Source organism: Kryptolebias marmoratus, linkage group LG21, assembly GCF_001649575.2.
Source record: "Kryptolebias marmoratus isolate JLee-2015 linkage group LG21, ASM164957v2, whole genome shotgun sequence".
NCBI classification, from domain to species: domain Eukaryota; kingdom Metazoa; phylum Chordata; class Actinopteri; order Cyprinodontiformes; family Rivulidae; genus Kryptolebias; species Kryptolebias marmoratus.
In genome coordinates, this window is record NC_051450.1 from 20,119,682 (window position 1) to 20,138,048 (window position 18,367).

Sequence of the window (18,367 nt, forward strand, 5' to 3'; positions counted from 1 at the left end):
AAGACGAAGGAGGCCAGTCTGTGATTGGCTGGTGGCGTGGCTCATTTACATACAACTTTGGGTTGCGAGCGCAGAGAGAGCAGAGCGAGCGAGCGGTTTGTCAGAGCCGAGCGCGAGCAGAGAGAGGCGAGCGCGAGCAGAGAGAGCCGAGCGCGAGCGCAGAGAGTGTCGAGCGCGCACGGAGAGAGCCGAGCGCGAGCAGTTTGTCAGAGTTGAGCGGTCTGTACTCTCAAATCAGTGTCACTGCGCGCTCTACCTGGTGGCACGCGCGCTCAACTTGGTGGCACAAAAGTAACCCCATAGAAATGGACCTGTTCACTGTGTTCAAACCAATATCAAAGGTGCATCAATGAAGTGCAGAAAACACTGATGTCATGCAGTATAACTTATATCTCTCTTATTTAATTAGCAAAAACTGCAGGGGACATTATAAAGCACAGAATGAAGTTTCGATATAAATTGCTAAGAAGATACTCACAAATTCTAACTTGAAGTGAATGATGTGACAACGGTAAAATCATTTATCAAAGATCACCTTTTTGGTTTGACTAAAAAAGCTCATTGTTAGTGTGTGTAAATTCACTGCAGGAGAAATCATCTAATTATCTTTGTTACTTAATTCTCTTGACAAATTTACAATAAATGTGGACTAACTTATTACATTCCCCTACAATGAATTGTATTTTTTAGGGGGAGGGGTTCAACTTTTGTCAGGCGCTACAATAGATCACTTATTTGATGAACATTTTGACCAAATACAAAGCTCATTATGACAGTAATTTGTATTTAATGTGGTGCTTGGAGAAAATTTTAAAAAATATTTTACAATTGCTTGATGAAAATAACAGAGCTAAAGAACAGAAATAAATAATAGGTTTGACTACGCAAAACATTCCTGGTTTGCAATTAACCTTTTATGTGTATTGTAATTTCACTGCCTAATAAAAAAAATAGAATAGTGTAGTGAATGTTAATGATTTTTTGAATGGTGGTTGGTGGTTGGACTCAGGTCTGCAGAGTAGCAGGTGTAAAGGTATTTAATAAAGTGAAACAAAAAACAAAAACAGGCAAATGTAACCAGGGTTGAGACCAGCACAAACAGAATGTGAATATGTACATATGCACAATCTGTACTGGGAAGGTGATTGCTGAATGCACGACAGGTGGGATTGTAGCTGGAAACGAGAATCACAGAGGAAAAAAAAAACATTGGCTGAGAGTTAGAGATGAACAGGAACACAATGAACAATAATCATTACTGAAACACTCTGAAAAACAAATAAAGTAAAGGTCAGAAGCTAAAAACAAAATAACCCCTTCCAAAACAGCACAACCCTAACAAATGATCAATCAAAATTTAGATGACAAAGATAAAGGGCATTTATCTGGTTCAGTCTTTAGTATAGAAATTGCATTTTAAATGTCAATTGATAAGTGCAAGTAATAGTCTCTAAAGGACCAAAACTCTCTTAAATCAATTTTGGGGAATCATTCAAAAGAGCTAAAACTATATGCAGTACTGTTTCCCTTTTGCTCTGATTTTGGATCCAACAGAAATAGAAGAAAACTGCCCACAGCTTCTCATGGAATTAGAAATACCATCCTGAAACCAGCAGAGTAACTCTTCGAAAGAAAAAAGGAATAAAGAAGACGTTAGACAAAGTATACTGTAATTAAATTATGGTGCAAGCAAACTGCTTTACTGAGGCATGACCATATGTCTGTTATCTGTTAGTAGGTGTGATCAGCTCCAAAGACAAAGTCCAGATAAGGAATAAAAAATATATATATAGGCTAAAGATGGTTCTGAGAAAGGTTTTGAGCAGAAAGTGAGTGTTTGAGGGTGTCCAAATGTGAAACACAGAAAGAGTGAAGCTGGTTGGTATGGAATGAAATGTCACAACTTGATTGGACTAAATAATTGTCTCCATGCTCTGGGACTGGGTGCTAAGACGCAGCAGGGCAACCATGTTTGTGAGTGTTGAGAGTGACGGCTTTGTTCAGCATCTCCCCTTCTTTCTTTCTGCCAGTCTCTCTTTCACACACACACACACACACGCACACACACACACACACACACACACACACACAAAACCTCTTGGACACTGGTTTTACCTTTCTCTGACCTACCCAATGGGTCTTTGGACAGATGTGTAAGCCTGAACAACACAATCAGAAAGCTGTTACTGCCTCAGGACATGAACTTTACACCTCAACGTCCTCCCTCTTGCTCTCAGTTTTTCATTCACTCTCTCACACACACACTTTTTTGTCTCTCCATCTGTGTCCCTGTGTAACACTTTAGAGTGTCTGATACATACCAGCTCAGCAACAGTACATCACAACTGAGTACAAGCACCGGCAAGACATACATGTTTGTAACTACAGTTGGCAGGGGCAACTACTGATGGCAGGGGCAACGCTCCCTGCCATCAAGGACGTCTATAGGAAGAGGTGTCTGAAAAGGGCTTGGAAAATCACCAAGGACTTCACTCACCCCGCGCACACACTCTTCTCCCTCCTGCCCTCTGGGAGGCGTTACAGAAGCCTACGGACCAAAACCACCAGGCATCGGAACAGTTTCTTTCCCACAGCCGTCAGGCTCCTGAACGCCTCCTGACACAACTATAAGGCCCAAACCCCCCCGTCCCCCCATACAACAATAACATACGGACTGTTCTCACACTCATTCACAATCTGTATATAATCTCAAAATCGTGCCATTATCTATCTTGTATTGTAAATCTCTAATACACATACAATTCATTCCTAACATTTCTGTATATGTGTACATAGCTCCCATATTTTTTTTATTTATATTATATTTTTATACTGAACATTTTATTTTTATAACAACCTTTGTACACCTGTAAATACACATTTATACGCTGTATAGCACTTCTGGATAGATGCAAAATACATTTCGTTGCTTGTACTTGTGACGGTGCAATGACAATAAAGTTGAATTCAATTCAATTCAGTATAAAACAGTTTATCATTCAGGTATTTCAGCTCATTTGTTACTTTATTTCTTGTTCTGCTCACTCTCAAAATATAGACATCTCTCTAATTTACATTCTTAATGAAGTTGAAATTTAAAAGTTGTTCAACAGTTTAATGAAAAAAGGAGTAAAATTGTCACTCCATTCATATTCTTATAGTTGTTCATGACTATGAGTAAGAATGCCAATTATTTAATGTCCATCCTAAATAATGTGACAAGTTGAGTCAAACTCTATAACTCCATGAAGTGTATGTTTTCTTTTTTTTTAAGTAACTATGCTGTTACATTGACATCTGAGTTGTGTAGCGATATATAAAACAGCCTGGTTTGTGACACTTGAAGCCTCAGTCTGTCTGCTAAAATGATATGGTCCATATGGTTCAATTTATGAGGATCATAAATCTGCTGCATGACAGGATCATAAATACATGACAGCAGGATACACACTGATTTGTAGGTTTGCAAATGAGACATTATCTACATGCTTCGAACCACATGCATCATATAAACAGCAGGCTAAAGGCACTGGTCACCATAACTTATCAAACTACGTAGCATGGGGTAATTATTACACATGGACTGTGTCCCAGTATTGATAATTGTAGCAATATTTAATACAGCCTGGTATTTAGTCTAGTTCTTACAGGTTATGTATCTGGTACTTCAAAGGTAAATATCTGGTATGTACAAGTTACATAAGTGGTACATACTTTGTACTTATCTGGCACATATCAGGTATGTAACTTGTACTTACAGCCTATGTACCAGGTATTAATCAGGCACATACTTTGTACTTACCTGTTATGTGCCTGGTACTTACAGGGTATATACCTGCTAATTGTACGGTAGGTATTTGATACTTACCTGGTATTTACCTGATATGTACCAGGGCACTCATGGGATACATTCCTGGTATATAACTGATACTTACTGGGTACTGACTGGGTACTTATCAGGTACATACCTGTACCTATCCAGTACATTTTTTTACTTATAAGGCACATAACTGACAAGTACTATCATTGTTTTAGTATTGATTTTTGCTTCACATAACGGTTCTTGTCATCTACAGTGGACGGCAACCTAATGGTTCTCTTTGATTCATGATTTATATTTATATAGTTCACTAATTTTATGAACCTTTGAGTGTTACTTATTTTTTTGGGAATAAAACAGTTCTTATAATTACTTCACACAAGACAACTAAAAAATCCAGGGTACTATGTCATCCCATGTATACGTAAATACTACATGAAATGAACACAGAGCATCATAGAGTATAACAGCAAAATAATCTAATTTTCCCAGTTATCCCATAAACTTATGGGACATCTTATATACTGCATGGCTTTGCTGACCTACAGCCTCAGGTCATGATTAACTAAATGGCCGGTTTCAGTGTTTTAATGACCCAAAAAGCTCAGTAATGCTGCTGTGAGATGGACAGGAGGCTGGGGACCTTTAATGAGCTGATTATGTCAAGAAATTATACATTTGCTCTATTGCTTAATGATTTGTAAAGAAAAATGCTGGAGAGGCAGGTGAGAAATTAAAACTTTAGTCCAATGGTATATGCAACAATGTGAAATTAAAAAAAAAAAAATGTCACAGGGGCAGAAAGATGGCAGCATTAAGTTTTAGGATAGTAATGCACAAAAATATAGGCCTTACACTGCTTTTGATGATAGTCAGTATGTTTAATGTTTATGTATAAATAGAAAGCATCAGTGCATGGCAGTGGCCCCTATTTGCCTGATCTTGAATCAGTTTCATCCATTGTGTTGGTAATGGTTCATATTAGGCTAAATGTTTTTGTTTTTTTGTTTGTGTTTCTTTGTTTTTTATGTAAATACCATTTCACAAAAACATTTCATGTAAAAGCTTATAATAAAGATGATACAATTACATGAATAGATTTGTGTATTTTTTTAAATAGCGTAAAGGGGTTAAAACTTTAAAACTCTTTTATTTTTTTTACATTTGTTTGCTGAACATCAGAGGGAAAATAAAGGACAAAAATAAGATTTATACTTGCCCATCAGAATGGATGCATCAGTACATAAATAACATTTGTTTTACTGTAGTAGGCTGTAATAAAACAGATTACATACTTTTGAATATTGTTAATCATGGTATGTGTCATTATTTTAGTTGAAGCCCATCAATCTAAAACCTAATTAGGCATTTTGCAGTTCAGTGAGTTTTATTTTGTTTCTCAATCTAATGTTCTTCAAACACAAAGAACCATTTAGAAAAGCAGTGTTGTCACTATTGTCTGGATGGCTTGTACGGCGTGTATGTGCTAAAATTCAGCTTCATGGGATTATCCATGTGTGGAATAAATTATCCACCTGAAATTATCTCCACTGCTGGAAAGATGCACACCATTAGACTTTATGTTATATTTAACTTCCTACTCTTCACTTAATTTGTTGTGTTGGAGTCAAATTATTATATCAACTGACATCTAAGTAAACCATCTTGTGGGTATACAGTGAAAACATAATCTTGCGTGAGAAAAAAAATGTCACTTTGTCTGTTTTTGTGTGCTTGCAGAAAGTTTGAGTTCCGGGACAACAACGTGTTTGTGTCTTTGCGTGCAGGTAGATGTCAAAAAGTGTTTGACCTAGATTGAAGTTGGGTCATAGTGAACTCTCAGAGGAATAAAACCAACCCTAGAATGCTTCCTAGAAAGAAAAAGAAAAGGACGAAGGACAAGAAAGAATTGGTCACAGGGACAATGAATTTAGGATTTTTGTGTTCATCCAGCATGTTTAATGTTTTGTTTGTATAAGTAATTTATTAAAGTTTCCTGTCTGTCAAGTTGAGAGATTCCCCTTTATTTAATGTAGTAAAAATATTAGAACCTAGAGGTCGACTTGTATGAGATTTTCTATAGTTGATGCTGATCTTTAAAATTCAAGGCAGCTGATGGCTCATGCACAACACCATTTTTTTGGGCCAATATTTTTTTTTTCTTTGAGAAAATATAATAATTGCTTAAACTAAATTAACTTTTATTTAGCAACCCTTAGAAGAATTTGAACACTTAAAAATACCATACAGGAAAGCATTATGGCATAAAAACTAAATCATGGGCTTCAATAGGCTGGTTGCTGGTTGCATTATCCGCTGCTGCATCTTCATTTTTTCAACTTTGTAACTGATTAAGTATGGAAAAGCATGGCCAATGGCTGATTTTTCAAAACTACTAGTTGCTGTATCAATAACTGTCTTTGCATCTCTGTCACAGAGAAAGAAAAAAGTGATGCCAATTAAAATACAGTCCTATAGGTTAATGTAAGTACACCCTCCTTCAGTTTTAGCATAAAATAAAGACATAATAGCAAAATTATTAATGAAAAAAACAGAGTCTAAACTGAACAACGGCAAAGAAGAGCTTTTATCATGTCATTATTTACTTTACATAAATTGAACCTGATTGTCCTCTGTCTCCTACCTTGCTGTAGAGGAATTGTGACCCACTCTTTTTTATAATATTCATAATAAATGCTTTCATTTATTTGTTAAGAATTGCTTTAAAATGAATAAAAAAAACAAAACCTTACCTTGACTTTATATGGCTCAGAGATGAAGTGATATACATTTGAAAGAGCAGTGAAAGTCTGAGCTGCACTCCACAGCCACTCAGGCAGACAAAGGAGAAAATAAAAAATAAACAGCTGGAGCCATTGCTTCTCCCTGGCTGCCGTTTAGCACTAATGTTAGGAAAATGATAGATTAGACCCTGCATGAAGGTTGCTGTGTGTTTGCATGGAGGTGTGTATGTGCGCCAGCTTGCGCCGCCATCTTGTAAATTGTTGTGTCACATGCCAACAGTTCACAGTGTGAACAGATGTTAGACACTACTGCCTTGGGTTTCTGCACAACAGTCAGAGAGTTTTTTGTTGAGTCCTCAGGTCTGAGAAGGAGCCAGTGAGATGCCTGTATTCCCTTATTTAGTGAACCCAACAAAGTGCATGTGGGGTCAAGCAGATGCCAAGAATATAAACAGACATGCAAAAACAAAGACGCTACTTGCTCTAATTATGTACAACACAGACCCACAAAGACTACTGGATGTAAAAACCTATATGATAGTAAATATAAGCCTACCGGGTAGCAACTTTCAACTTCATAGACCTCAATTATTGGTCTGATAAAGAATATTCTTATTATTTGTATTCTTTTTATGCTCTGTCATAAGCTGTATTTAAAGGATTACAAGACCAAAAATCAGCTAAGATTTCAACATGAACTGGGTAAGGTAAATTTAAATAAATGACTAAAATAAAATCTTTAATCTCAGAAAAAAATAAGATGGGACTTTCAAACGGCATAAATCCAGAGTTGAGGTTAAGTGTAGACGTGAAAATGAACACGGAACTACTGAGGAAACCTGTACAGATCTTGTAAGAAACAATTGAAAACCTGAAACTACAAACACTGAGAGAGTAAATAACTGTTACAGGTCAAGTGGGACAAATAAACTAGGACCTGGAGTGTGGCAGAAAGTAAAACAAAATGAACAATCCAACAAGCTGAGGGAAGAAAAGAACAAAGGACACAACACTAGAGCAATTAGCACAAATTCACTGAGAACCTGATGGAAAGGAAAATATGTGTTAACGCTGGAGACAATAGGAAAAGCTTATCTCCTTAAATGGTGTCTAAGTCTCTGATTATCCAGATTTATATTTTTATAACCTTCATTCAGTCATACTGTATCTATGAATTGGTTTAAGTTCAGTAGGAGTGCTACATCATGGTCAGGCAAATCACCCCTGTGGCGTGAGCAGAGCTGTTACAGGTTCTGGCCATGCAGGGAAGCCAATTAAATTGTGTATTGTGGGGTAACACATCATACAACATAAATAGCAAACCCTGCAAGCGTGCTACAACTGTCAGACAACAACTAGTGCATTGCTAATGTGTTCTGGGTGGAACATCCGCTCTACAATTTTTCCGAGTGTGTAAGTTTGCAGACATAAAGGTTTTATATGTCACAACAGTTAAAACAACAAGACGTGCTGAACCAGCAAACTAGCTCGTTCTGATTCAGAGATCCTGTATGGCTGGGATGAACATATGCACTGTTACAACCCTAGTTTACTTTATTGATTTACAATAATGAGGTGATAAAAAATAATGCTTTTGGAGCTAAGCCATTTTGTTATGATTGTGTCTGTGTGTGTGTGTGAGAAGGAGCAGACATAATCGTATATAAAATTGTAACAGGACACAAAAGATTGAAGGGGAAAAATACGTTTATGAATCTGAAGCCATTAGGGCAGATGTTTTTAAACACTTGTGAATGCATTCGTACAATAAATATTTTAATAATAAAGCCTTAAAAGTTTCAAAATCTGCATTTAAAAAGGGCTAGCATTTCTTGAAGGAATGCATGTCGCCCACCACCTTCTATGCCAGAGTTTTAAACTGTCATGAGAAACGAGATAATGTGAGATGTGTTAGTGCTCGAAGTGCTGAGGGTGAGCGTCATCCACCGCCACACCAAATTATAGCTCATTATCTGTAAAATAACTTTAGTTAAAAGCATTTTGGTATTGGCTAAGGTCTGTTAGCTGTGGTGGCCATTTTGAGTTGGGTTAATCCAAAAGGTTAATCAGATTTTAAATGTAAATCCAAACATTATGTTCTGAGAGTTTCATTAAAATCATTTTTAGTTGTTCATATGACATTTTGCTAACACTACAGATAAACAAACACACACGGACGCAGACCAAAACATTATCATCTCTCTGCCTTTATGGGCAATGATAATCAGTCCTGTTGCCAAAAGTATGATTTCACACTTTTCTGTACTATGGTACAAATATTTATTTTATCAGTAAAATAAAGCAGTAAGCCTGACTCTTATTAAATGCCTTATATACTGTATTTGTATCAACTCACCAGGTTATAAAACCGAAGAAACTCACTCTTTTTTCCACAATAGATGTTGGCACTTAGGTATGTTAACAAATGAAAGAACTTTAGCAAATAAATAGGAACCGCACACACACATCCGTTAGACTCAGTTGGAACCAAGTAAACAAAATGAGTGAGGAAAGTTTAAAAGCGTCTTTGTCTCCAGTGAACAACAATTCTCTCCTCCCCTCAGGTTTGTGTATTTATGCAATAAGCTGCCTGAGGGAGTCAGGAGCATGCTGAATTTCTATGAACCAGACTCTTTGACATGACAGTAAAATCACCAAACACAAAAAAAGCATGCCCACAAACAGGAATACGCACATCCACAACCCGGAAAAAAAATGAATAATTTATCACAACTTTCCACCAAACTTTACTTCTACCCAGTATTTTATTTACAGAGGAGCAAAGCTCAGGTGAAAGAGAATATTTAAGTCATCAAGTTAAAACAGAGGGACAAACCGGCCTTAACATTTGAGCTACAGGCATCAAATAAATCAGCAGAACAGTCAAATACATTTTGCTTTCATAACCTCCCCCAATCATTCATCTCCACTTGTTCTCTCTGTTCTTTACTTTAGCTAGAAGTAAATTTGGAAGAGCAAAGGTCAGACGTATAATTGGAGTGATATTTCAAAGGGCTCTAAGACTGTGGCTAATATGTTCATTAATATTATAATTAGACAGAGGGTTTACAAATGTGTTTTTAAGAAGCTTTTTGTGTCCTTTTAAGTGCAATGTTGAAGGCAAACATTGAGACAGCCTCTATTTTATCATCGATGGTTGTGCCAGAGTGTATATGACAAAAAGCCCACAGCAGCTGTCAATGAGTGAGACTGCAATATATGAGATTGTATAATGTGTTTAGTTTGTCTGTCATGTTAGTAAAATATCTTGTGAACTACTGTCAGATTTTAATCAAACTAACAGAAAGTAATCACTGATTGTGCATCTACAACTAATTACCTTTTGGAGTCAAACTGATTCAAAACTGCTGCAACAGCTGATCAACCAAACATTTTTACAGACATTGATCTATAATCTGGAGTTTAGTTGCTGAGAGTTATACACAAAACATACTCAGAGAGCTACCAGATCAATTAAGATATTTGTTTGAAAGTTTGGCACAAAACGCAGAGGGCGATAAACATTCTTTGAATGAATGCTTGTTTTTAATTTCCCATATATTTGTCTATAGGACGTGTGCAAGACCTTCTCTCTGCAACATCAAATCCACCCATCTGATAAATACACCACAGTAGTAAAACACAATCCTTCAACAATAACATCAACTATGCACCAGAAGCAAAACCCTCTGTGATGTGGATGTAAGTGTACACATGTGTGAAGTGAAGGAAGCAGGTAACAGTGCAGTCAAAGTAGTGCTGCGGACATCAAATAATAGTTTTCTGTCATGACAGAGGTTTACACAAACACAATTCAAATCTAAACATGTTTGTATGGTATGTATTTATCTAAACTAATAAATTTGTAATGTCCACACTTCCACAAATGCCCTTTTTTGTATTATTTTAGCTGATATTGTTGTTATGATAGCTGACTCACTAATACAGACAGGTGTACATTACTCACACAAGCAAATATTTTCCAACCACCAGAAAACCTGCCATCCACCACAAAAAAACTGGAGACTGTGTTGTCTGATGGCTTGACACTTACACAAATACACACACATGACCTTTTCATGTTACCTGATGCTGCTCATGCTGCCTGCATCTGATCCCAGCTTGCATCTCTCCAGCTGGGTGGCAACAATCTGACGTTCAGCCTCAAGTTCTCGAGTCAGACGCTCAAACTGAAGCTCCTGAGGACAGGAAAAAACAAACAAACATAAGAATAAATGTTTTTCTCTAAACAAACCAACAAGAATATAAACCAGGTATATTCACCATGGCAATAAGTATAACAAAGAAACAAGAATATTGTTCAATAAACAGTGAAGCCGAGCGTATGCTGCAGCTTTCAGCTGTTCCTTAAACATCACATATGTCAAGAACAGACAAATTTAAAGACCACATTAAAACTCAAGACAGCTTAGCATTGTGTCAAACTAAAATATTTTTTATATGTAACTGTGGGCCTAATATCTTTTTAAAATAAAAACAATGCAATGTCTTGCATGATTTCTTAGTGCTTAGAGAATGTGTTGTGAATGACTGTCAGCTACTACCTCACCCAATATTAGGTCAATATCTGTAAAATTGACCTAGTTAAAGCTGTTTTCATAATTTTTAAGCTTAGTTGGCTGTGGCGGCCAACTTGAAGTGTTGATTCCAAAAGTTCATGAGTGATTACTTTCTGAAGGTTTCATCAAATTTTCTTTTGTGGTTCATGAGCTGTTTTACTAACAGACAAGGTTGATTTCAATAGTTAATGGCAAAGATTTAACCTCAACTCTTGCACAATCACTTAGCACTCAGAACATACGTTGGGATCAGTCTCAGCAACTACCACAATGAATTTTAGAAAAAAATTAGTTGAGTTATAGCCAATTCTGTATTTGCTAAGATTGCTTTGCTGTGAAGGCCATTTTAAATTGGAATGAATTCTAAAAGTTATTGATTTGTAGATGTCAACCCAATGATAACTCTTAAAAAATGTCATTAAAATCTGTTCAAACCCACATGCATGTGTACCCAAACACAGGCAAAAATATTATCACTTTGTCTTTAGCAGTGAGTAAAGGACAATAATACAAAATATATTAAAGAAATGTCAAATAGAAATTTGCTTTTTTTTGGCTGTATACCTGTAAGAATTCCCTGTACTTTCTGCAGCTCAGCATCATTGTATTGGGTGATACAGTTCAGTCAGTGTTGTTATTTAAGTAGCAGAGTTCACTGCTGTTAATGAGTGCCACCACTCAGGGGAAAATGCTGCTGGCATGCCGTGTTGTCTGAGCTTTGATGAACTTAAGTATTTTACTAAGTGGAAGAGGCTGGGAGAGGTGAAGTCCAGGGTGAGAAGGACCAGCTATAATTTTGCCAATAACAATTTGTCTGCTGTTGTTAAGTGTCCTAAAGAGACGGCAGAGTTCAGCCGGTGATCCGCTCTGATTTCTTGACATTGTGGTGGAGTTTGTTTTGCTCTTGTGCGGTGTAGGACTCAAACTAAAGTAGATAGAAGTGAATGCAGTGACGATGGACTCAGTGCTCTGTAAAATTGAATCATCAAGGAAAATGGTGGGTTGAATTTCCTCAGCCTCTGCAAGGGGTATTGTAGCTGAAAGTCAGTACACTGGAAACACAACCACAGGTCTATAGACTGATGAGAAACTGTAAGAAAACACAGTTGTAGTAACAGAGATACTGATGCTTTTGATATCCCTTTTCAAGTCATAATGGCTGACTTCCGTTGGTCAGAATGTCAATATATAAAAAAAAAACCAGTTTCTTCATCAATCTGGGAAGGGTTATCACCACACTTTCAAAACATTTCAAGTCCATCATTCAATCAATGTAAAACATACTTGCAAGAAGATAAACCTTTTAAGATTTCTGTTATTCACAGGAGTGGAGGTCCCAAAGAATTTCATGGCAAGGACAGTCTTTTTTTTCAGACATTGCATTTTTCAGAGCGGTTCCTACAAATCTAAAGGTCCGCGGTTAGCAAATGTAACATCAAATCATAAAAGTCGCAAAAAAGGGCTTGTTTTTTAGGTTTGCATGGAACTGAATAAACTCTCTTCATATTGAAAAAAGGCAGCAAGACTTTTAAAAGTTGCATTTAAACAAAATAATTTTTTGGCGGGGCGGGGGGGCAGATGAGAGCAACTACAGAATGACTTGTCATATTGCACAGCGCAACAACTTGAAAAAATCAAGCACAACTCTTTACCAGATACTTCATAGTCTGTGTAGGTTTGACCGAAAACAGACAATGCAGCACAAAAGAAAAACCACAAGCACATCAGCCAATTTTAAAAAGGGAAAAATAAACATTAAATAAAAAGATCTAATTGCTTTAATAGTCCAGTCAAAATCCAGACCTCAACTTAATTAAAACACAGTGAAAAGATCTTGAGAAAGTTGTGAATTAAGAAAAGCTTGTGTACTTCAATGAGAAGCAACATTGCAAAACTTAATCCAATGTTAAGCAAATTAAGCATAACAAAGCTGCAAAAGTCACGGGATATGTTTAGTGCTTTACACACTGTTTCTGCAGGTTCTACTAAAAAGAAAGGCAGCACCATGTGATATGTGACAGTGTTGTGAATATAAGGTTTTATTTGCCTAATTTTAGTACTTGTTAAGGACTAGATGCTTTCACAATTATGTTCTGTCACATAAAACGTTTGAACTGAAAAGGTGTGGATTTATTTTCTTTCACTACTTACCACCCAGATGGTGCATACATTAGTAGACACCTCCACAGACTGCATGGAAGCAGTCGAGGTAAAGTTTAAAATGCCTGCTTTTGTACCTACTACTGTGACAGTATTTCTTTGCAAAGTATAACAAAGCAAAAAATAATGACCAAAATCAGAAATGCCCAGCCTGAAAATACTTTTTTCAATGTTATTTCTTCTTATTTGACCCTGGTTTAGCATGTGTTTGCAGCAAATCATTACCTTTTAAGTGGCTCACTGCCAGTTCTAATTCCATCAGCCATCACACTAGGAGTCAAATAAACAAAATTTAAAAGTAGGATTTGTAATTTGCAAATGTCTGTTTGTGTGTACATGCAGCATTCAAGTTAATAGCAGCCACATGGAACAGATTAGTAGTGCAGTGAACACCATGTGAAGATATTTTGGATGACAACATGCATGTGTGCAAAAATGAGAAAAAAATGAGTGTCGGAGTGAAACGATAAGAGAGCGTACGCTGGTTTGATTGGTTTTCTGAAAGCCATTTAAAGCTCTGAATGAGCTGATCCTCAGTTGCTATCTCAAGTTTCCTACCTCAGTCCTAACCCCCTCCCCGCCGCGACACAGCACAATACAACTTATCTCCCTCTCTCTCTTTCTTACACATTTTTCACGCAGGCTTTCAGCAACAGCTTACTCATAAATATGCTCTCTGCCTCTTCCTGTCTTCAACTCATGCTCTCACTTGGGTTTTTACCAAATCTAAGCCCCAGAAGCATATTGTACAAAGCATCCTGGATTGGTAGAAGTAGTTCAGTGAGTTACAGTGAGAATTTTTTTTCTGTAAAAACTGATTCTGTATATGTCAGTAAATTAATCTCATTAGTACACAGCTCATCAGCTGCAAGTTAAAAGCAGATTAGATTTTTTTTGCACATGTCCTTTTCAGTCACAGACAATAACATCTTCTGCTTTCCTATGTTCATTGCTATTCTTCTTGTTAGCAACTCTTGTCTAGATTTTGCTACTTCTAACTACAGCAAGATATATCATATCTCATACATGTGAAGAACAAAGAGGCAGGTTCAGTCAACCCTATGATTATCAAAGAAACAAAACAGTGAGAATTTGAACAAGCTCTATTAAACCCCCAGGTCCCGTAATTCTAAATTGCAGCTTTGTTTTTACAGCAAGCGGCATCCCTTCAAAGCTCTTTTCTGCTTCTCTTAGCAAACTGCTTTGTCACCTTGTTTGCTACAATTGCAAATGGTTTAAATCCCCAAGGTGAAAAAATGCAAATCCCTGCACCTAAAGTAGCATTATGCTAATTGATGATATATAATGCCTCAATGACAAAGTATCCAAATTTCTTCTGAAGTAACAAGGTAATGTCTGAATTTTAAAACAGATGTGAAACCTGTTATTTTTTTTACTTGGGGGAAATTTGTCAAATTATGCATAACACTCCTCAAATGTTTTGCACATTTCAAACTGTTGGCTTTAAAAAAAATGGTATATTCTTGATTAGTCAATTACTGAGTATGAATTGCCAAAGAGGTGTACATTGATACTGTAGCTGTGAAATGGCCTAGGAATACAGACAGCACTTCTGCATGGAGTATGTTTTAAAGACAGTATTTCACTGGGCTGCAGCAGTTAGAGACTAGTTGGAAACTCAAAATTGCAAGAAAGTTGCAAGAAAACAGGTAACTTTGCCATTGCAGTCTCACTAAACTCTCGGCCTTCGTGACCAGGTGACCAGCAAGTTGTGCGGCCATGTTTTGAGTGTCTAATTGCGGCTATTGTCATGTGCACAACTTGCAAAACTGTATTTAAGTCATGCACATTTTGTTGCCCACATCATACCCACCTCTGTCCATTTTGAACTCACCATGTGAACATGTGTACATAGCCAAGAAGATATCAGTGAGATTCTACGTTAAAGGGTTTTTCCAGGTAGGGCTATCCATCCTACAAGGCAACTACTGCAAAGCTGTTTATCTATGTATGTGATGCAAAACCCAGTGACCACAAGTTGGGCTAAGACAGTCCTTAAAGTACTCCTTCCATTGTCAAACAGCACCCTCAGTTAAGGTCAACAGCACTTTATTCCCACTGTTAACCATGTTGGCAAACCACCTCAAATGCTTCATCCAGACAACTCTCTCCACCTTCAGTTTGCACCACCAGCCATAACAGACATTAACAGAACGTATTGCTGCAGCTCTGGAAAACCATGTCAGCAATGGTCATGGCCCAGTGACTCTCAGTATGCCAGAGAAGTTCTGCTTGAGGTGGGATGACAGCATCTTCCACTAAGGTTCACCGGTCTTGTCTAGCATCCTCCCTCACCACCTGAGCCACACACCACCAGATTGTGATCATGTCAGCTTTGCTCTTCACCTGAATCTCCAAGAAATATGGCCCAAGATGACATGATTCCTGAAGGAAAAATGTTATCTCTTCGATTCAGTGGATTCATACGTCTCCCTGAATAATAGTGTGTAAAAACAGTGCCAGGACAAAACCTTATGCACCTTTCTCATGAAATGTGGCAGGACTTTCCCTGATAATGTTTGCCACAGCTAGTGGGCCCTCTTTTGATAGAGTTGAGTGCCAGAGCTCAATGATTTTTTAGGTATTCAGTGGTGATGAATAAAATATGTTTACCAATCTGCAGTTTACTTTTTTATATACATATATGTGCCTAACCCAACTCTGCTCAAATATGAACAATGCTAATCCTGGATCATTACAAGAAATATTATGAACCTTCTGTAACAATAAAATTGCAGTAACATTTTAATTAAATAAAACATTTGTCATAAATGGTGTTAATATATTAACCTGAGTTCAGGAGAAGGACCACTCCTCAACCATACCTATGATCACCTGACAAGCCTTTCTTATACTTGGCTCAATCTTCCAGCTCCGTTTGTATCATGCTCATGACACTCACCCTCCTTTCCCCTAATCAATTCTTATTTATTTCATCCCTTCACCTCATCCCTCATCTCTGCTTCCTTTTTATCCCCTCTCGTCCTCTGCATCCCTCTCATTTAACTCAACTCTTTTCAGGTCAGCCCACTTTCAGCAAAGATACTTCAGAAGGCTACACAGAGCGGGTCAAGCCCACATTGTCCAATTCAAATTTATTTTCACACAGTTCAATCCAGCCCTCCATATGTTCATTCTTTATCCCTGACCAGAATGTTTGCCCAGTAAGACAGAACCCCGGCTCTCAGTCTCCTTCCTAGCCACCAACCATGTCATACTCAGATGAAACCCAACCTTTAGATCTCTCATCCTCACTTCCTTAACTTGGGAAAAACCTGTAAACTCACTTTGTTGTGGTATGGTCCCTGCTAGTGAGCAGTCATTTTAGCTGTTCTGCATGTGTGTTGATGCATATATCATGCATGCTAATCAAATTAGCAGGTTTTTTATTAGTTTCTTTGGAGGTTGAATTATCTTGATATGTGTTCAGATCACAAATTCAACAGATACAACACAAATGAGCTGGGAATTTCATGCTCACCCTTTGATTCCTCTGTGTATAGCTGTCAAAATGCACAAGATGTAGAATTCTACAATGTTATGCGTGTGTTGTGTACATGTGTCACCGTCTGTAACAAAAAGGAGACGTAGAGCAGCAGCCGCAGTCAGCCACAAAGGTCTCTATGGCAACTGGTGGACCCTTTTCACCCCGTGGCATTATAAATTGAGTCCTGACTCCTCCCACACAGCCCCTGCCCTTTCACATACCTGAACTGCTTTTACAAAAGGTGTTTGATGATGTTTCTACAACAAACAGTGTGGAGCTGGAGACTAGTCATCAGTTTGTAGGATATGTTACCACGATGAAAAATGTGCTCAGAATATGTCTTATGAAAGACTCCCCACTAGAACCACACCAAAATTTAGATTAATGCCTAAAATTGACAGAATTCTAGCCATTTTTGTATTTTCTACTGTGAGTTGGCTGTGGTAACCTTCTCAAAATTGGTTGGCTCCAAAAATGAATCAATTGTAGAGGTGTTTGTGCTCAGAATATGTGTTATGGATCAACTACATCAAATTTATAGTTAATACCTGTAAAACTGTCTGAGTTATAGCCAATTTTAGCCAGTTGCTCAGCTGTGACAGCCATTTTGACTTGGGTTAGCTATTTGTAGATGTCCATCCAATGATTACTTTCTGCAAGTTTCATTAAAATTAATTTAGTGGCTCATGAGAGAAACGTGCACAATAACAAAGGTGGAGCTGTACATTTCACCTGATTGTGTTTGGAAAAAGTAGTCTTTGCAGCTGCTTTTGCAAAAGCATAAAGATTTTTCTCCATCTTTTTACCTACTTTTCCTGTATTGCCATCATAAAGAAGATGTGCTGCCTGTGTGTGTTTGCATAAAGTGTAATCATTATAATGCAGCCTAACAGATATCGACAGGGCGGATTTTGGAAAGAAGACAAAAGACAATGAGGGGTACTTCCAGCTGAAGAAAAAGTCTCTAGTTGCTATTCTTGTGCTCCTGAATTTATCAATCAATAAAGATGACAAAAAATATACAAAATGAGTTAAAAGAATAGTATGAATAGAAGCCTAAAAAAATATGCTTGCATCTCTTCTGTCTCTGCATATGAAAATTTCCCTACAGTATTCTTCTCTAAACCCACAACGGTGGATCATGTAGCCTAGATATGGTTAAAATTTAGCCTGGGATCATTTCTGCTTCTGTTTCTCCTTTCTTTCCTTGTCTTGTCTGTCACTTTAATGAGCCAAAAAAAAAACACAGTAAGGAGAAGAACTCCAAGGAGCAAGAACGGACTGGAGGAGAAGGAATGGGGAAGAGGAGACAGCAAAAAAACAAAAAATAAAAAAAACTAAAGCAGACGGAGACAACTGCTGATGAACGCCACATGAGATGACGCCCAGGGGAGAGATACCTGATCTACTACCACAGAATGTGCAAGTGTGGGCAAAAACAGAAGACAGTCAAAGTCTCTCAAGAAGAGTTTAGCATTACCTCCTGTAGGGCAGGCAAGTGTGTATAGATATGGTAACAAGTAATTACTTTAATTGTTTTACTTATCAACTTTAA

The 18,367-nt window shown here is 37.4% G+C and overlaps 1 protein-coding gene across 2 annotated transcripts in view; it reads right to left on the reverse strand.

Annotated features, from left to right (window-relative positions):
* The window catches only part of ctnnd2a (catenin (cadherin-associated protein), delta 2a), a 275,301-nt gene that overhangs the window by 174,359 nt on the left and 82,575 nt on the right, over positions 1-18,367 (reverse strand). For both annotated transcript variants that reach the window (XM_037973227.1, XM_017429866.3), the window contains one exon: positions 10,651-10,763. In XM_037973227.1, the coding sequence (XP_037829155.1) occupies positions 10,651-10,763 (113 nt within the window). The remainder of the gene's footprint in view (positions 1-10,650; positions 10,764-18,367) is intronic.